This window comes from Neopsephotus bourkii, unplaced genomic scaffold (assembly GCF_033783945.1).
Source record: "Neopsephotus bourkii isolate Nb327-2 ecotype Australia unplaced genomic scaffold, CSIRO-AGI_Nbou_v1 NB_53, whole genome shotgun sequence".
Lineage (NCBI taxonomy): Eukaryota > Metazoa > Chordata > Aves > Psittaciformes > Psittacidae > Neopsephotus > Neopsephotus bourkii.
The window spans coordinates 1,549,125-1,570,458 of record NW_026900570.1 but is presented as its reverse complement, the minus strand read 5'-3'; the positions used below and the strand labels follow the sequence as shown (position 1 = coordinate 1,570,458).

Sequence of the window (21,334 nt, the reverse complement as noted above, 5' to 3'; positions counted from 1 at the left end):
AATAACCAGTATTTTTTTTTAGAGCCGTATTACTTGTATGAACTTATTTTTGGTAGTAAGGAAAAGTCAGCACTTTTCTATTAAAATAAAAATAAAAAGCAAAGCAAGACCACAAAACTTTGTTCTGAATCTAAGTTTCCTGCTTGTGGATTTAATTAATTTTGAGGAAAAAATTTGGCTTTGTTGTCTTTTGCCTAGTTTTACTTCCTGCTTGGGTGCAGGTTTGTTTTGTGGGAGGTTTTGGTGGTGCTCCTTGTCAGGGCAGGTGTTCGTACTGTAGTGAGCCCCAGTCGGAGGCTCTCCTTGCACCTTGGTTTGGTAATTCCAGTGAGAGGTTTATATTTTTGTGACAAATGGGTTTGGACTGTCTGCCACATGGCTTGGAGAAACAGCCAGTTATAAAATGGCCTCTCCCGTGCCAGGCTCATACTCTGCCCATCTGTCATTGTGTCCAGGGTATCCTGCTAACCTGGAAATGTTTCCCTTACTCTCGAAGCAGGATCAAATGCTTCTTGACACAGTTTGATGCACAAACTGCCAGCCAAATCAAATGCAGATTTGCCTGTTTCAGCTCATCAGTGTCTACTAGGTTTCAAAACCATTGCGTAGAGCAGAAATGACTTTTGGCAACATGTATATGCAGGGTTCGAGTGCAAGTTTTCAATTGAATTTACCTGAATGTGTTTTTGCTTGTCTTTCACCATGGCATGTTTAGAGAGGTCCACTGTAATCATAGTTCTCAAGTGAACATATAAAGAATAAGGTGGTTAAAATCAGGAAAGTCTTTCTAAAGGAACCACAAGTGAATATGGCTTATTCGTAAGGGTTTGTTTTTTTTTATCCTGCACTGGATCTAAACTAGGAACAAATTCTGGGGAAAAAACCCACAACAATAAACAAGTAGATACTGATGAAAGCCATAGCCTTTGGAAGAGGCCTGCAGTTTATTTTGGGAAATACCTGTCTATCTTAAAATTTTAGCGTTGCATGTACAGTAATTAGATAAAAACCTCACTGTGTGTTATTTCCATCCTGCCCTTTCCATATGACGATTATTTCCCAGCTGGACTCACTGTGAAAACTTATTTTCAGTGATAGCTCTTTCAAGTGAGAGTGAGCAATCTCTTTGTTGTGTTCTTCCATTCGGCTCATTGTTCATAAGATTTTCCAGATGGGTAAGTATTTTACCCATCTTTCTTCCAGAGATGGTCATTGGTGGCTTTTAACACCTTTTTCCAAGCAGAACTATGATACATTTTGAAGCACATCTCTTGAGACAGCCTTAACAAGTGTCTGGGGCTTGGTGTGAGAAGACCACGCCAAGTGGTCATGCTTGGTGCAAGGTAGAAGCGCAAGGTACACTGTCCCTTCTACATTTCACTTAGATTGTGCCAATTTCTCTTATGAAACATGATTTTATCAGAGGTTTTATTGCTGGCCTCTTATCTTAAAATTTAAATTCTAGTTATTTCAATTGGACACAGTGCCTTCTTCACTCCAATTAATGCTCGCCCAGTCAAAGAGTTAACCCTGCTTTATACAGAGCAGCCAAAGCTGTGTAAAGAAAGTGCACATCTTAGTAACACTTAGAAATGCCAACAGAACTTAGGACCTCACTGCGCTGCCCATTGTACGTATGCCTATGATGTGTCTAGACTGCAAGCAAAGATGTGATTGAAGCTGGGCTTAAATTAGCCCGGCTGAGTTCTGACAGCTGGTGGAAGCGAGGAGTGAGCTAAATTGCTGGAGTATTTACTCAGCCTCCCATGGGGGTTTTGCAGCCTACGCAAACCCATGTGTTGTCATGGCTACACTTTTATCAGTGCTGTGTGGAGCTGGGTGAAAGTGAGCTGGTGTAAACCACGCTTGAGATTGCCGGGTAGACATGCCAGTAGTAAGTAGCAATCCCTTGTTGGGATAGCTTGCTTTCTAAATTAAAGAAGGAAAATAAGTGATTTTATTCCCACTTTATAGGCAGCAAAGAGGGAGAGGTAAGAGGCAAGGTTCATTGATCCTATGTTGAATCAACCACAGTTTATGCAAGTTGTCTAGCTGTTCCCATACCAGGGGAATGGGAGCAAATTGCCCATTGGACATGCTGGCTTTTCCCTGCTCTCTAGGCTGGACAAAACTTGTGGGGTAGATCAGTAGTGGTTTGGATGGTTGAAGTTAGATGAGAAGATATCCTATCCTTGATGCCTTCCCAAAGGTATACCAGAAAGCCAGGGCAACCAGTGAAAGTCTCATCACTCAAGTGCGTTCGTGAAGCTATTCTGGACTGGATATGGGGTTTGTAAAGCAATTTGGACTCCCACAGGCTGAATTATGTAATGTAATTTATTAGTATGGCATGGCACCACTAACTGGAAAACATAATAACGATACCAGATCTCAGTATCTTTCGGCTCAAATCCACCCTTGGGACCTGAAGGACATACAAGATGAATTTAGGGCAGAGTACTGTACTATGACTATGATGTTTTCTGGACTGTCTGAGAATTAGAGCTTGCTTCTGTCCTTGGGACTTACTATGTTGCCAACTTCAGCAAAATATACATTCAAACATGGAGTTTGGAAGGTGAAGAATGAAGACACCCATTCTTTTGGGAAAAGTAGAAAAAAATTGTTTAGCCTAAGAAATAAAGCACATTGTATGTCTTGGTCTCCTTTACCTGTGGTGCTAAAACTGAGAAAAGCTATGCAGAGTGACTCTAAACTTTGTAGACATGAAATTGTTCTCTGCAGCTGCAAGCAATGTAGGAAAATGCATCAGGAAAGCATCAAGAGTGGAATTTGCTCTTGTCATAGGCTACACCTGTTGTCCCCTTTGACTTCCCATTCAGGTTTTCAGCACACCAAGCACAGAGCCATCCTCTTCTTTTCCTCGCCCAATTTTCTCTTAGCTTCTTTTATTTTGGGGATTGTTTTGGGTTGTTTTTTTTTTGTTTGTTTGTTTGTTTGATTGGTTTTTTGTTGGTTTGTTGTTTTTTTTTGAGGTACTACTTGATCAGAGCGGAGCCCTCACTTGCCTGGCTTTGCAGCTATGAGCTTTCTTCTAATTGTTAAGATTATTCACGCTTATTAACTGACAAGAATGTAAAGAGGAGGCAATAGGCAGCTCTCTTCCTAAATGCACTGAACTGGAAAAAGTAGTTTCAGTTCAACTATTTATAGCAGAGATGTTCTGCCTGGTGTGAATTTCACCTGTTTTAGTCATACATACACAAAGGAGAACCCTGCAAATCCTTCTGATGTGAGGCCATGGAGTCAAAATCAGTTCTGATTTTGTTTTGTTTAGCTCTTCCCTGAGGAAATGGTTTTCAAAGAGATCTGGCCTATGGAGAATGGAGAAAAAAAATATGCAAAACACAGTGACTTTAAAGTAGCTGAAGTGTAGAGATGATTTAGAAAGCCTCATGATGATCCTTCTTTGAATCCCCTTCAGATTGCCCCCATGCTGCAGTGACTCAAGTGTTTTTGTTACATTATGGCAAAATCATCTTTTGTTCCCTGGGGTTCTGCTCTTTCGCTGTGGCTGAAGTTATGTTTTATAGCAAATGCATGCATTTCTCTGCAAATACATTAGGATCCTGTGTCTTGTTTATGTAAGGCAGCTATGTAAGTATTGGAAAGCAATTCTGTTGGCACGGAGTATGTGCCATCTGAAGGTAGCATTTCCAGTCTCCTGCAGTCTTTCTCTAGAGTTGTGTCTTTGATTGTTTCTTAATTTCCTCATCACTCATCTGACCACATTTTCCAGGTCTGAGGTATGTTATCTTCTGCTTTCACCTTGTGTTTCTTAACTTTGGGTACTTCTTGGAGGAAACGACTCACCAGAGAGAAGTTTTCTTCAGCAGAGCAGGCAGGAATAGCACTTCATGTTGAGTTTGTATGTGGATCGTGGTGTCACAGGGAATACTGAGTAGTTTATTTTCCTCCCTGACTTGCTTTCTCTGCTGTTCTCTCACTTTCTCTTTTTTTTTTTTTTAATGGCATTTTGCTATTTACACATTTCCTAGGTTGTCCATCTGCCGTTGTAATAAACATGCTGCCAGTCACCGTGCTGTGTGGTTTGTGGTGTGAAGGAGCTGACAAACCAAGCTGTACATGGGGATCGTATTCAGGCTTTGTCAGAGAGCCCTCGTGATGGTTCGTGACTCATTGATGAAGTGGAGAGCAGTACCCTTCATCACAGCATTCCCATACAGCCCTGAGCTCTTGGGACAGTATAGGCATTATGGGGCTCCAGGCAGAGCTGATTGCATCCCACCCCAAACTATCTGTGCACAGCTCATCTGCAAAGGCTGACTCACCAAGAAGATACAATGGTGTTTCCCGGCAGGAGAGCACGACTATTGAAAGAAAATTCTATATTTTGCATGAACAGTGTAGGAATGTGTTCTAGTGGTTTAAGTCTGAGATTGAGAACAAACCAAAAAAACAATCCACAGCTTGGCAGGTTTTGTTGATGACCCTTATCTACAGCCTCAGAAGGTGAATCTTCTCTAGACTGCTGGAGATAAATGTCTGTCAGGAGCAGTCAGAAGGGTTAGAGATGAAGAATTTTGTGCAAGAGGCTGCCTGGATCCCATGATCGTGATAACTTGGGAAGAATAGCTTGGAAAACAATTATTTACTGGGAAATATCAAGGACTTCCTAGTATCCTGGCTCTGCCCATCCCCTTGAAATTCTTAGTTTTAGCAGCTCTTTCTGACCTGATTGGTGGCAATCCAAGCCAGATGCTCTATGGGTGAGAACAGGGGAGAAACAGCTTCAGTAGCCCTTTAATACTTTGCCTGTTGTTACAGCTGAAAGAAACGTCTGTACACATAAGCTGGTTTTCTTATGCAAAGTTTCATATAAACTTTTCATATATTGTTTTTTGATACAGGACATTGAATAATCACCAGGTGGGTGGGGATTTTCACAGGCTGAGATCTGGGTTAGATTTCAGCCAGCCATTACTCCCTAGCCTTTTATATTATGCCTCTTTGGGACTGAAAATTTCCCGTTTCTTCCAGGCACATCGTTTAGGGTGATTGACCACCTGTTATATCAAATGTGATGCTGTATCCATCTTGACATTGAAGTGCACACAAGCCGGTCCTGCACAGCCACCTGGGTGACTCCTGGACCATGCTGCCTCTGGCATCTTCATGCTGCAGACAAAATCAAGTCTCTGAATATCTCATTTCTACCCTTTCAAGCTCTCCAGACCCATTCAATTGTTCTTCTTTAATATGAACAGCCTTAAAAGTTAAGTCGAATAAATAAATTGCAATAGCCTTGTGAAGTACAAAGCTGGCTTGCATAAATCTAACCCAGCTTTGTACATCTGCTACTGCCCACTCCCATTGAGTCATACTGAGACTTAGTCACCAGCATCCTCAGTCTCACAGTACGACTTATATATCTGTCTCCAAAACACATGCTGCAGTCTAGATGGCATGGGGGAGGGAGAAAAGCAAAGCAGTGCACAACCTACTCCTAAAGGAATAAAGTAATGTTAGCAAGTCTTATTATACCATACTATGACTAGTATATCTGAACAACATAAACAAAAGGGCAGGAATTCCTTTGTGTATCAGTGTCGAATCTTTCCTTGTGCAATAATTGAGTGGTTTGATAGAAATTTCCCAAGGCTCCTAGACAGGATTGTTCTCAAAAAGAAAGAACATTTTCTATTCAGTCAGAGCTACAAAGCTATGTCCCCTGTTCCACAGAGTTCAGACTTTGGATTCTGTTCACAGGCTATTAGCATATGTAGTATATTTGCTATTCAGAGTTTTACATAGGCTTGTAACAGGTACGAATCCAAGGTTGATATAAAAAAAATCTGCTGCTGTGCAGACTGAGATGAAAGAAACTGTTCACAGCCAATGTTAATAAAAATCCTGGCTTTTTTTTGTCCTTGGTAGGATGGTTGAAGGGCTCACAGCTCAGTAACGTCAGCAGAGGAGGAGACCCCAAGGGCCCTGTTAAGGTGGGATGCTGAGGAGTGCAGCTTTTAGCAATTTTTTGTGAGACCAGGGCTGTTGTCAGCACTCAGCTTGATTTCTCTGTATCTTGTTTTCTTTCTTTATCTTATTAAAAGAGCTGTCTCCCCATCTTGAAAAGCTGTCTTAGTAAAGCGTCACCTCCTGCTTGTGTTGTAAAAAGAAACTGTAATGTCTGGCAGGCGTTTCACAGCCTTAAATTTGGTGCAATCCTAGTACATATATAGAACACAGTGAAGCAGAAAAATAATGTTTCTAGGTGGCACCATCAGTAGTTAGGACTGTGTGATGCTGCCTACACTGGGACTCTGAAGTTGCTTATAGCTGAGGAGCCCAGCCTTTCAGCAGAGGTAGGCTATGGGGCTACTGTGAAGATATTCTGACCTGAGTCACCCCCGAAACATGGTCAAAGAGTTGACTGTGTTCATGGGGCATAGACCCACCACCATGAACACAGATTTCACATGACCTTGATGCTTATGGTCATGCCTTGCATTTGAAGGGACAGTTATGAAGGATGGTAGCAGGGAGGTGTTTGTGAAACATTCTTTTGATACCCAGCCCTGAAATTTTGGTCCACTGTTGAGCAGGGCCATAAAAAGGTCATACTTTCCCCTAGAATACCTTGGAATTAGGTCTCTGACCTGTCAGTCATGGCATATCCCAGGGTGCCTCGCTGGCTCCTTGGCTTCAGCCATTGCAGAGAAGCTTTATCAGCCTGGCTGCCAAAGGAGCTTTGAAACAAAACAATAACAAAAAAAGACTCCTGTTTATTCTGTGTTGTTTACTGGATTCAAGGCTTCAGTGGTTTGGTATTTAAGCTTGCAGCCTCCGCAATAGAATTGCTGGAAGCCCTCCTCTGACACCAAGGTCTCCAACTGCAGCGGTGTCCAGACCAGCATGTCTGGGCAAGCCTTTTTGGCAGAAATCCTTCCCAGTAAGGAAAGAAACAGTGAAACTGGCTGGAAAAGGTGAAAAAATGGCTTGGCTAACCAGATCTTGCTCCTGTTGCTATTTGGCTATGCTATGCCAGCCAGTATATTTGCTTTCTGTATCCTAAAATGTGGTTTTCCTTCCTATTCTCCAAAATAGTTCTGAGAAAAGGTTCTTTGTTTTCCCAGGATGTCAAAGAACAAAAAAAAAATATTCTTTCTTCTTTTCACATAATCAGAAGTGTTCTTACGCAAGGGCTGTTTAAAGTAAAAGAGCTGAAATGAGGAAGGACCACCCTCTAGATGTATGGGTCACCCAGACTCTAACTTAGAGCTAGTCTTACCTTTGGAGGAGAAATTAGTGTGAATAATCTGTAGCCTTCCTGTTATCTGTTTCCCCCTCAGAGGAAATAAGGAAAGAAGTGATAGAAAAGGTAAGTGCACTTGCAGACAGAATTATCCTGGTTTACACCCTGCCAAAACTAAAGCAGCAGACAAGCCTGTTAAAAACAATAATGTCAGTTTAGTTGCTGTTTAAGATCTGTTAGCCTCCTGTGCAACCAATAAGAAAAGTCCTGCAAAATTGCCTGTTGAGTAGGTGTTGTGGGAGATAGCCCTTTCTGGGAAAGAGCCTGACTGGTAGCAGGAGCACTGAGCTGGGGCTCTGCTGTGTCACAGCCCTGCTGTCCTCCGGAATAAGATTTGATATCCCTGGGGCCATATCCAGTGAATATAACAGGAGCTGCCACGACAACCACTTGTAAATAAAAGTGGATTGATATCAAATATCTGAAGTGGCTTTGTGGCTGTAAAGTATATCTAAACTGTTCAAGAGGTCATATTTCCTGATCGGGGATGGCAGGAGTGATGTCTGGCTGTCAGATGGTGCTGAGTGATGTAAAGGAATGACAAAGGAACAGGAGCATGGCAGGAAAGCTAACAGAACTTTGCAAAATGGACTTCTCATATGCTTAACTCTAGGCTAGCAGCACCAGAGCTGAAGGCTCTGGTGGCCTTTGTTCCTTTATGGGGATGATCATAGACTGTGGTCTCTACAGAAGTTGTCTATTCCAGGGTATAATGCGGGGCTGATGGATATAGGGAGTGATGTCATTTGTTCTTTAGCCAGGGCTCTGCAGTCTCAAATGAGAAGGACTCTTCCGCATACAAAGATATCACTATATGCTTTTGGCAGAAATTCTTTACATGCCTCTCCAGAACTATGTGATTTTACAGGGGACTTATTCCAAGTGCAGTAAGGCAGAGCTGGAAAACAAGAAAGCTGTCTAGGAACGGTTTCAATCCCAGGTTAATGGCAGAGTGAGCCTTCAATGTGTATCTGTTGGCATAAGATCAGAGCAGTCAGATATGTGACAAGGGCCAAAGCTGCACCATTGGGTCAAGAGTACTGTGGTGTTTTGCAACTCTTTTGGAGCAGGTTTTATTTTTTTAAAAGAGTTACTTTGTCATCAATTCTTCCATCACATGAATGAAGAGGACACACAAAGAAATAGATATCTAGTCTGTATTCTGTAGGGATACGTGCAAAGAGAAAATGAGCATCTTGTATTTCCTTGCTTAACCAACAGGTTGGAATTGAGAGAGCGGTGTTTGCATCCTGGCATTTGATACATGTATTTTTTACCTTCTGTAAATGGATGCCTTCCCATGTAGAATCCTATGAAGAAATGAAAGATGAAATTGTTAGGTAGCAGCTACACTTACAGCCTTTATCACAGGACTAAGAGTGCAATTAGTATCCTGTTTGAAAAGTTCTCCAGCCCTGTAATAACAAAGAAAGGTCTCGTGCTGCCCAGAAAGGTCTAGCTCCAGTTATTTCTGTTTACAAGTACACATCTGTTCTGCTTGTAAAGACAGATGAAGTTAGAATACCTTCATGATATCGGAGAGTTAAGAACTAGAATAGAGTCATCAGCTGGGTTCTGTGATAATTTTAGACTTTAGAACTTAATAAATAGATGTTTTTAAGCTTGGAATTGTAACTGGGAAGTGAAATTTAGCTCCCAGAAAAAATAGGTTTATCTATCTACCTACCTCCTCCTGGTTTTGAAGGTTTCTGCCCATCCCACCAAAGAGGTTACAGTTTCGTTCCTAGCTGTTTCAGACTCTCTGAACAGCTTTTTCAACCCTGATTACTAGATGTGTGTTCCCTTAAAGCCAGTTCCTTCCATCCAGACTCCAGCAGGTTTTCTCCCTGTGGATTACACCAAGCAGTAATATCCAGATGCTAATACGTGGAGCTCAAAAGAGGTTATTTCCTTTATTTATTCCATGGAAAATGGCTTAGCACACATCAGATTCCAGTTTCTGCACTACTGAGGATGGGTAGAGGAAAATGTTGGTAAATTCTCTGGCTAAATTAAAGTAAATATGAGGGGATATGTTTTTGTGTAACTTTCCATTAGGCTTTTAAACTTCTTCACAGAGATTCTTTACTTAAGTCCTGCAGTAACATATGAAGTAGGAATAATAATAATAATGATAATCCATGTATCAACAGTGTTTATAAATGCCATTTATGGCTGAACAGTTTTTATGTGGACTATGTAAGTCATTTTGATCTTAACTAATTATAGTTGCTTAACTAATTATAATTTGTTTATAATTAAGAATAAGCAAATTGACAGAGAAGCTTTTCTTGAAGGTCCTGTGGTGCCTGGTGCAAGCCTTTGTCAAATCTTGAGAACAGTGAAAATCTAAACCAAACAGATTTCATCTTCTTTTGGTTTTGAGATGCTTCCTTGTGTTTTTATTTGCAAATGAAGTTGATGTGAATCACAGATGTCAAATCATGGTGATGAGGATGACATTGTATATCTGGGTTGGTGCTTTGCAGTTTGGGCCTTTGTAGATAGTTCCCATTGAATGTGCATAGATGGAACCAGAAGCTTGCTAATTTCTCATGAATACTTTGGTTTGTGGCCGAATGATTTGGGGCCAGCTTGGCCAAGCCTGGCTGCTGCCTCTTTTTTCTTTTTTTTCCTTTCTTTCCAACTTGGCATGAATTGCTCCCATGTGCTTCAGTTCCAGTAATTCAATATTTTGTTCCTTATTTTTGTTGTTTCTTATGTAACCAGAATATTTTTCAAACACTTGTAAGGATTATGTCTAAGTTATACACATTTTTTGAGCACATTTTGGATTTAGTATGATTACACAATGTGAAGTGATTGGACCTGTGGCTGCTCTGAATTCTGAAGGCAAGCAAGCCCTGCAGACTACCCGGCCAGTGCTAAATTTTAATTAAGCTCTATTTAAACTCAAATTAGGTTTATGTGAAATTGCTATTTATTTATGTTTTGAGCTATTTTAAATGGGATGCAGATGTGGTAGTAGAGCAGCACTGAATCATTACGTGGAAAGGGTGATGCCTCGCATCTGGGAGGTTCGGCGTTGGGGAGGTATTCCTGACATTTAAACCAAGATTTAGGATCCAAAACTCGGTTTTCAGTGCACAGATATTACACAACCTCATGCTTTTGATCAGAGAATTACTCATTATCTATTTTTTTGATCAAACAGATGCTGAACTTGACACTAACATAATTTCCTTATGCATGTAGGAAGGAGCTCTAAAAACCCCATGGCTGGAACATGAAATAGCATAAACAGAACAGATGGCAGGAGGTAGAATATAATTGCAGTTTGGCTTTTTGTTAATTAAAGATAAGCATGTGTACTTTTCTTATGATTTTATTGTCTTTAGTCATGGAGAACTGGGTGCTCCTCTCATTTGTGCAAGTGAATTGCTTATTTCCTCTCTGAGTGCTATGGTACAATTTTCTCCACCTCTGTTCTATGTGTCATATGTTTTCCAGAATATCAACATATTCTTATTCAGGTTTTGGTTATTGTCATAAATACTTTATACTGAGATGATACACCCCACTCAAGACAAGATAGGCCATTTGCTGAGCAAGTGGCTGTATTTAAACTATAATTTACTACAAACTTTTCTGTGGGATTTGGGTACCTCCCCTTGAAAGTTTTAGCATAGGACTTCTGACTTTGGCTATGCAGGTGGTTTTCCATGGTGGTGTAATGCAAGCTCTACTAAGGGCTCTTTATACACTTGGAACTTAGAGCTGCCGTTGGTTTCACAGCTAAGGAGAATGATCAGAGCCTCTGTTGTTGTTTACCAGCAATTTCTATGGGTAAAGTAGTGGGCACTTCTCTAATAAAACCATGGGTTACAGTCATGGGATGCTCTGAAGGGAGGAAACATTACTATAGGACATAATTTTTTCTTCTCTGTCCTGGCAGGATCTCAGCTCATTTGCCATGCCATTCTTGGACGGTGATGTGGAGAGCGCAGACAAAAATGCTTCTCGCAAGGTAGGATATTTCCAAAGTTTCACTTTTGCTGTGGTGGTCTCGTGGTTAAAGCCCACCTGTAAACCAGAACCATGCAGCCACTCTCTCACTCCTCCCCTCCCGCCTTCCCCCCAGAGGGATGGGGAGGAGAATCGGAAGAATGTACCTCCCGTGGGTTGAGATCAGAACAGTCCAGTAACTAAGGTATAACACAAATCACTGCTGCTACCACCAATAATAATAATGATAAGCCAAATAACAAGGGGAGAGAATACAACCACTCACCACCTGCCAACCAATACCCAGCCCTACCCAAGCAGCAATCTAGCCCTTCCAGGTAACTGCCCCCAGTTTATATACTGGGCATGACATGCTGTGGTATGGAACACCTCTTTGGCTAGCTTGGGTCAAGTGTCCTGTCTCTGCTTCCTCCTGGCTTCCCCTCCTCCCTGGCAAAGCATGAGACTCACAAAGACCTTGGTCAGAGTAAACATTACTGAGCAACAACTAAAAACATCGGTGTTATCAGCGCTGTTCCCAGACTGAAAGTCAAAAACACAGCACTGCACCAGCTACTAAGAAGGAGGAAAAAAATGACTACTACTGCTGAACCCAGGACAGGTGGTTGAGTCCTTTGGTGGTAAGCACCAGTTATTAGCCTTTTAAAAGTCTGGGGTTTTAAATCTTTCTCACCATACCAGAGTGATGCACTAAAGCAAATATAGTGACTTTTGCAGACCTTATCATGACAGTGCTTATGCAGGGTAACCTAGAAACAGTGTTATCTTCCAGTGGTATTGTTTCAAATGCTTCAGATGTTGTGTGTAACACTGTTGTAATTCAATGAAGTGATATTGCTTAACTTCATTCTCAGGAATATAGTTAGCTAACAAAATTTCTGGTGCTGCTAGAGAAATACAGTGTCCAAATAGGTGTCTGTGGCTGTCGGTACGTTTTCCTGGAATTGCCCCCTGATGTTTGCTCTCTGGCTACAAAGGTTTTAACTGTTCACTGTCCTTGAATTTGCTGTCCTTGGCACTGGCAAAATGAGCTGCTTTCATTTGCTGAAGCTACAGCAGTAGGGTCTTCCCATAAACAAGGGGGAAAGATACCGCCTCATTGTGGGATTAACTCAAGATTATCCTTCTGGAGGCAGTGGTATGGTTTGTGTTTTCTGATGTCCTGATACTACATTAAACCAATAGATTCATAGAGCTTGCTTGCTTAAAATGATCAGCTAAGCCTATTCAATGGATGACACTAGGAATGGTTATACGGCGCCTACACAACTTTCAAGGAAATAAGAACTGTGGGTGGGATCTGTCATCTTCAGGTCCTGGCCTCATTACTTTCAGAAAGCCTTGAATTACAAGCTGGTCTGCTAAGCGTAAACCTCCTACCAGCCAAGTTGTGAAGAGAAATACTGCTCTGAACAGTAGATAGCCCCAAAAGCTGATCTGTAGCTACACAACAGACCGGTTTGCTTGTCACAATATTTACAAGGCTGGGGACCTCTGTGAAGATTAAACCTGCTACAAGCCATTTGTCAACGAGTCTGCCGTTACAGTTCAAGGCAGGTGAAGCAATAAATATCTCCTTAGTGAAGCTAATCTGCACCCAGAACAACTTAGCTCTGTTGACAGCACAAGTTTCTATTCCTTTGCACCTCACTGCAAAGGACAGTTGTTTAAAAAATTTCTGCAATCCATCAGTAACTGAATACTTTTATAACATTGGCCTTGTTCTTTTCTGCATTGGACCTTTTAAGACTGTCGTATGAGTCACTGACGCAGAAGAACTCTTGTAGATGCCAAGGAAGCTGAAATATACAGCATTGCCAAAAGGTGCTTGCTTGGAGGGTTTGAATAAAATGAACAATGTGATGGGTTTGGAAGGGGTTGTCATGCTGGAAGAAGGCAGGGTTTTCTAGCTAAAGCTTGATTTTTCCATTTATCAGCTCCTTTCGCAAAGAAAGTTGAGAAAGCTGCATGAATCTCAGTCATGAAGAAAAAAATATACTCAAGCCAGTCTATCTCACTCATGTAGTATGACATGATATTGCTTAATGACTTCCACTTCACCACTTATGAATCCCCTGGTTTTCTCTTAATAGACTTGGTTCTCTCTTTTGACAAGTGCTTGTACTGGGAGAACTAGAAAAACATTTCAATACTTGCCCCTTCTTGCACCCTCAGTAAATGGTGGGTTTTTAATCCCTACACTTGAGTCAAGTTCTGCTTATGGAAGTGCAATTAATTTTGGAATAACCATGCAACTGGGACTTAACATCTGAAACTGCATTTTTAACTGACCTTTTTGACTGTGTAAGACAAGAGTTTTTTCTAACACTATACTTGGAGCTCTGTTCAACACATACAACAAAGTGGGATCTTTGCTGCTAGAAAGTGATGAGTAGCATCAGGTTGTAGTGTTTGCTTAATTTTAGCTAAAAGTTTGCCAATCTCTACTGGTGCTACATAAAGAAATCCCTGAGTTACTCTTCACTTTCAAGTGAGATGGTTTTTCTTTGTTCGAGTTTGAAATCACAGTGCAGTGTGTAACTTCTTGTGTATTAAAAGTCAGTGTTCCATCAGTAGTGTGTCTTTTCCATTCACCCGTCTTGTTGGAGACAGGCAATTCATCAGGGATGTCTCTTTTCCTGCACTTAACTCTTCTGTCACCTGAGCTATAGATCAAGATAGAGAGTAGTTGGAAGCCTATCTTTCCGATCTGTCATTAATTTAATCCTATTCTTTGTGAAAGGCTTTTAGAAGCTGAATTAACATTTTCCACAGAGATCCTCAATACTTTATCATGCAAGTGGGCCTCAATCATTATCCTGTGACAACAATCCTCATTACACAATTAGGAAACTCAAGTGCAGAATTATTTTTTCAAGTTCACATATGAATTTTTTGGCAGTGGTGGGAATGTGACACACATTTCCTGAAGTTGAGCCTTAATCACTTCTCATTAATATGGCTATTATTACAGATTATGTATTCTTCTTTCCTTTATGACTGACATCAGGAAGAGGATAGGGACAGTTTTCACCTTTCTCTGTTGAAGATGGAGAACATAATACTGTGAAGAATCTTGTGTAGAAGTTTTTGAGGTGGAGTGATGGAGAAAGGTAGCTCTTGTGTCTGTGGCAGGTATTCTGGCCCTTCTTATTGCCTGACAAAATGCCTCAATACTTGTGCTGGTAACTTGCTGTTAAACAGCTGGTATTGCCCATTGCCCAAGCTCAAAGCTTACACTCTCCAGAAATGGCTGAATCCTTCTTGCAGAGAGACCTTAAAGGGTCATTAAATGCAGCAGTATAGACAAGGACAACCAGGTCTTCCTGTATAAGGGTAAGCAATTAGATTTACTGGATTTCCTCAGTCTGGGAAAAGACAGTGGAAGAGAGGCAATTTAGAGACCTGGAGAATCATCAGTGATGTGGATCATCATTCAGAAAGTAATTCTAGTATGGTGTAGTAAGGCAGCAGTAAGGGATGAGTGCCCCTCTGCACCCAAATGGCTCTATCAATTTCAGAGGTCTTAACACCTTGAATACTTATAGATCATTCATCTAAAATGCGATGGATAAGGTGAAAGGATAAGGTATAGAAATTATAGGAGACTGATATCCATTGCCTTCAGCTGGAAGTGCAGGATAGCGAATGATTAGAGAGAAAAAAATGACACAAGAAAATTGTCCATGGGGAGACAAATAGCAAATTATAGAGGGAGGAGGGAATAGGAGGAAGAAAATAAGTTCAAAGAATAATATCTATCTATTCCTTTATGGAAATAATAGAATTGTCGTAAGAATATAGAACAAAGCTTGAAAAAGAAGTGTGCATTAATGTTTTTTTCTCTACATGGGGAAAAAGCTGGTGAGATGTTTATCTTAGATGACAGTATTGACTCTGTCCTATTAATAACTGCAGCGTATTTAAAGCAGAAGGTGGTAAAGCTGGACATCTTACAATTAAATGTAAACAACTCCGATAAAACACCCTTGAATGAATTGGCAGAGCTTTCTCTAGCTAGTGCTGATTTTGAATGCATCTTGGAGCAGAGATGAAGTTCCAAAACACTGCAAAAAAAAAAAGAAGTAATTACTGTGTTAATATTTACAGTGTTTGCTATTAGGATAATTTACAGGTTTGTCCTCGGCAAAATGATGAAATATCTAGTATTGGATAGTTCATGATGCTGTTATAATAGACTCATTTGGATTCGAATTAATGGTAAGCAGTTCTTACTGAACAAATGTGGGGGTTTAAATGGATTATAAATTTGTTTGGAAAATGTCATAGTGTTGGTGTCATGTATATAAAAGTAGCACAAGACATTTGGATTTAAGAAGCTGGAATGATAGTGAGTAAACACAGAGCCTATTAAATGAATAAAAAACCTGGCTGGTAAAATAAATTGAGATTCATGAGTGGAAGACTTTGTTTCTAGGCAGACAAAACATTCTGTTGCTATACTATATCATCCTTCATCAGGGACTTGAAAGAAATACAGACAAATTGCCGATACAGTTTGTAGTTCACACAAAAATGAGGGGGAAGAGAGGGGTACATTCTGAGCAGGAAACTCTCCAATGCAGAATGAAAATGTGATCAGTTACACCAAGGAGCAAATCATGCAGACTTTATTTTTGCAAAGCCTTAATTAGATTTTATTAATGGCTGTTGGTAATGAGCTGTACATGGATTCTGGATGTGACACGGCATTTAAAGGATTAGTTTGTTTTTTTTGGAAGTACAAAGGAACAGAGTGAAATGGAGAGGCTTTGTTACAGCTACCTTTGTCACTGACTCACAGTTCTACTATCAGTAATGCAGGAAAGTGTTGATGAACTAGGATAAGGAAACATCTGAGGAGTGACTCCAGTATTGAAGGACTTCAAGGATTGCTTTCTCCTGCTTCTGATCCCTGCATTGTTTTTGTTTTGTCCAGTGACTCAGGGGAGCTGCGTGAGCAACCCCTGAATGATGGAGAAGTAGCAAATAAAAATGTTGGGTTTAGCCCCCCTTTCTCTGGATAATAAATCTCTTTTTGATTTTTTTTTTCCCCAGTCTCTTGATTATCCATGTCTTTATGAGCAGTGAGAACAGGAGCATGTCCTAGACTGTGCCACAGCCTTGGCATGAGGCATGTGCAGTGGATGCAGTGAGCCTCAGGGCAAGGGCACATAGGACAACCACTGCACTGTCATGTGCATGAATCCTTGCCATCCACTGCTTTAAAATAAATGCAGTTAAGGGTTAGGAAGTGCAGGGATAGCCAGCCCTGCTTTCACCTTTCCTCAAGCCTGTTTCTGCCTTTGAGCAGCCCTGGTTTTCCTGCTGGAAACCTTACTCCAACCGTCTGTACAGCAATGCAGAGCTCTCAGAGCCTGCCAGAGCAGCCAGACACATCCCATTGTATTTTAATTTGGGAAAGTGTCCTTGTGCTTCAGTTTTGGGAAGTGACATCTCTGATCCTGTAATATACATTGTCATCTCAATTGTCACTGCTTATGCAGAACCAAGGGAACTAGTGGTGTGCATGTGACCACATGGTGCCTGGGAGAGTAAGTCCTTCATTACCTTTCAATCTAATGAAATCGGCTCTTGTGTTTCTGTGAGCTCTTTTATTCCAGCAGAATGAGAGAATCATCCAATTAACTTTATCAGAGGGCTTTTTTATTGAGATTCAGTGGAAGGGCAGAAAACAAGTGCAGACATCTATCTGGTGTATTGTCTCTAATTGTGTTTGCTGTCCTTGTCAAGGATGGTGGGAGGCGATCCCTTTTCTGTTACTCGACATTCAAAAGATTTTTAAGTGAAGAGGCAAAATGAAAGTCAAATAATTCACTGTTTTAAAAGCAAACAGAACTCAAATGCTCCATAAATGTCTTAACTATTTGGAGCTGGAGAATAAAGGAACGCAGCTCAGCAGCATTTAATAACTTGCACTTAGAGGCATTTTGAAAGGCTGTATAGCTTGAGCCCATTTGTATGACAGATAATTTTTTCAACCTTTTCTGGAAAATTAATCTAAATTCAGATTACCAACTGAATCAGAGCCAGAGATCGTTCAGGGAAGGCATCCACTAGGGAAGGCTGTGTGCCCAAGAAAGGACCACTTTCTTGGAGAGCTGGAGCACTGGTAGGGGAGCACAGGAAATGGCTGCGGAGAGGTGCTGTGGCAGGGACACGGGCAGCGCCTGTGTTTCCTGCCTCCAGCACAGCCTCTGCCTGTGTCATGGTCAGGATCTTCTCAGCAGAGCTTGTTCATTTTTCTAGGCACGTTGCTTTGGGAAGGACGCTTCTCTTCCCTGCAGTTAAGGAGTCCTTAAATTCTACGTTGGGAGCAGAAATGCCTTCCTAGAGAGGATTTTGTTTGGTAAAATGGAGGGATCAGATTTTCAATACAAAGCATGGGAAAGAAAATGACAACGTTGGGAATAAATCTGCCTGTGAGTGAGAAGAGGCAGGACTGAGTTGGATGGTGTGTGGACAACAAAAGACTAGTTTGTGGTGAAGTATAAATAGTTTGGTCTCTTAGCACATTGCGGTGGGGATTATCATATGGTAGTGATCAAATGTAGTGTACTTTAATCTTTCTTGTAAAAGATGAGGAACTGTGAGTCAGGTAAAGAAAACAAATGATGGGAAAGATGGCAGGCTGGTGTATAAAGGGTGACTGCAGGGTGGAGGGACAGAACTGGTGGGGTTTGCCCAAGCTCAGCCCCAAAACTGGTCTTTGCTAGTGAAGCTGAGGTAAAAAATAGAAGCATACTAACCAGATTTCTTGGGGTGCAGAGAGAAATAGGTTTTTATTAGGGAGGGCCCTTATACAGGAAGACCTGGATGGCCTTTGGGATGAATAGCTCTTAACAGCACAAGATGCAAGGTTTTTCACTTGGGGAATTTCAGCAGAAGCAATAAATAATAGAAGTCAGGGAGCATTCTCTTGGCCTGGAGATGAAAGGCTTGGACACAGTCCTTTTGCAGAGACAAACTCTTGCACCTACTAGAGCATTGTGGCCACATGCAATCCAGGACTGTCCCTGGCTTGTGCTCTCTCCAAGCCCAGGTGGCACCTGGGGAATGCTTATGGCACAGACTAAATCCCCATCACACAGAGAGTGAGCAGAGAAGCCACAGGGACAACTGCTTGATGATTTGAGTCTCTTGTCCTGCTGCTTTATTCTCGGGTATGGGGTAGCCTGGGACTGGTAGTGATCCTTTTTGCTGGGAATTTGTCATCTAGGAGTTTTTTGAAAAGAAAGGTGTGGGTTTGCTGGTCCCTCACAGGATGGCTCTGAACCATTAATATTCGTACCTAGGAATAAGGAAGAAGGGATTAGGAAGAGAGAAAGATTCCCTCAGCCAAATGAAATGACAGAGGCAGCTTTCAGGACACTATTCCTTATGCTGAAATCATCCAGAGCTGCCCAGTGTGGAGCAAGTGCCATGCTATCACTACATTTCAGTCAAAAAATGGAACGTTAAGTCTGCCAAACACTGTCAGACATGTCTTGTTTTGTTACTTCATTCAACAGTGGCCAGTTCTGGATGTATTTTAGAAAGCCACCTAAGATCACTTGGCGCATACAACAGAGCAGAGTCTTTCCCTAGTCCCCAGCTGAGGATCCTTTTGTGCTCCCAAGCATGAAAATTGATAGTGTAGCATTTTAGAATATGTTTACTCAGTGCTATGCAGGGTAACTCGTTTAGCCTTGAGCAAGTGGAATCAGTGACTAGAAACAGCACATCTGATGTAGCATGGGGCTCTGCTCGGTTGCTTAACCTCACCAGGGAGCACATTGCCCTAGGCTGAGGGTTGCACTGGCACTATTACCAAGCTGCTAATTTCGCCCTATTCCTGCTGCAGTGTTTTCTGACTATATAGACAGGAGCTGACATTTCTCTCCAGTGTAACCAGTTTTAAGGTGTAAGGAGTCTAAGGTTAGGCGCAGAGCTCAAAGATCCTCTATATTCTCTGCACAAAGCCAACACAGGGAATGTTTTGTTGATGGTTGGTTGTGTTTTTAATTAGATGAACAGTCTTCATAGTTGGAGGAAATTTTCAGTTTGTTTGATTAGGCCTTATTTTTGCGTTGACTTGTATTGTAGTTGCATTGTGTGTTTGGATTCCTTATCTCGAGAAGGCCAATTATCCAATCAGGGTCAAATAAGCCACATCACCATGTGCGTTATTAGATGTGTTTCATATTTCTGCCCTGTCTCACTTTACTGCTTTTCCTAGACCAACACAAACTGATGTACAAGGGTTATTAATGTGAGAAACCAAAGTGCAATATGTTTCTTTGCTTGCTGCAGCTCAACTGGAAGAATAGTTACCTTTCCAAAGCACACGTGGAGTTTTCTGCCTATCTGCCTGTCATAGCTTCAGGAAATGAGTCCAAAAATCATGAAGAACAGGCTGATGATCCATCTAGCCGTGTAACCTGCCTCTAGCACCACTGCCAAAGCCACACTGAGTCTGCATAGGAGAGTGGGGGTTATTCCACAGCAGAGATTCTTCTGCGTTCCGGCTGAAGCATGAAAATTAACAGTGCCCTGTGACTTTTGTATATGCTGTGATAACGGTTGCTGCTGCTGGTTTTACTTGTAGAAGCACCTGATCGCTTTTTAAAACTCTCAATCCATTAGCCTCAACTACTACTCTAAGACAGGAATCCTGTTGCAATTCCCCAAGCAGAATCGCAGGTATTTATCTGTTTTGATGGTGTGTGCAACCTGCCTTTAATTAACCTGTGGAGAGGCTGGAGGAGAACTCGATGTAGCAATTTCCTTTAATTTAGTAGCACGCACATGTGTATTTAGCAGCATGCCCCTGGTGATCTGACAATTAGTTAATAATTCAGCTGCCTGGCATGATGGAGAGAAAGCAGCCAGTTGTGACTGCAGTAAATGAAAACATCCCACTGCTTCTGCTCGGAATGTGAGGACAATTTGCTTTCATGTCTGGCTTGGGCGTACAAGGGAATACTGACTTTTTTGATGAATTGTTTGTGTGTACGTTTCTGGAATTGCTTTAGAGTGTGAGAACACCACAGCCTTGGCAGAGAGGCTCCTACCAGTGTGTCATTGTAGCAAAAAAAAAAAGCATGAAATATTAAGGGAGGCGCCAGAATAACATTGGTTTTTTAGCTTTACAAATGTCATGGCTTGTCACTTTAGGAAGAGTTATGAAGAAATTCCCATCTGGAAACATTCTTAAATTACAGTAGTAGTGACAGGTTTGTATTATGATTAAAATGAACTTGAAAATATTCTTATTCCCCACTTTATGGCAGTAGGTTTGGCAATGAACATATTTAAATTTCAGTGCAAAGGGAGGTGCTGTTGTGCTACTTAGTTGCTTCCTGGACTATGTAGTTGTCAAGAGAACAGCGTATAAGTAGTCTTGGATGATTTACAGGTGGTATTTTAATAAAGCTAATGAGCTTTTATGAAAAGCTATCACTTTGGCACTATTTTACCCATGACAAAAATACAATTTGTTTATTAATTTACTTATAGTGTGGTTATTATGCCAGGTCTCAGTTGAGGAATTGCACCCTGTTAGTGTTGATGAATACTCACCAGGAGACAGTTTGTGTGCCAGAGGACTCAGCGTGGTAATGAGGAAGATATGGTCCACATGACAGAATAGATGTGGGATATGAAATGATGTTAAGATTGCACACAGAATCCGTGACAGCTGGGAAACAAACCTGGGGTTCAGGCCACTACATTAAGCATGAAACACTACTTTTCCTACTCTAATAGATACTGTCAAGATACTTTCAGTACCCATTGCTTCAGTTCAAATTCATTAATGTTTTCCAAAATTGTCCCCTTGAGGGCAACTGCACCCCTAATACATCTGCAAAAGGACAGGTTATTTCTGAGATATTTTTGTCCATGTTGTCAAAAATAAGTGTGCAGGTATAAGAAGCTGTTATGTTTTTGCAAGATATTTTTGTGCTCCACAGAGGAGCACAGAGCAGAATTCATCAACTGTCAAGGGCTGTGCCAGCATGTCTCTGTTCATGCTATTTGTGTCCACCT

The 21,334-nt window shown here is 41.3% G+C and overlaps 1 protein-coding gene across 5 annotated transcripts in view; it reads left to right on the top strand.

Annotated features, from left to right (window-relative positions):
* PRKAG2 (protein kinase AMP-activated non-catalytic subunit gamma 2) overlaps window positions 1–21,334 on the top strand; it is a 217,887-nt gene that overhangs the window by 52,825 nt on the left and 143,728 nt on the right. For 3 of the 5 annotated variants that reach the window (XM_061349017.1, XM_061349044.1, XM_061349027.1), the window contains exon 2: window positions 11,214–11,285. The exons of the other annotated variants lie outside the window; for them this stretch is intronic. In XM_061349017.1, coding sequence (XP_061205001.1) covers window positions 11,214–11,285 — 72 coding nt within the window. The remainder of the gene's footprint in view (window positions 1–11,213; window positions 11,286–21,334) is intronic. 5 annotated transcript variants of the gene reach the window in all.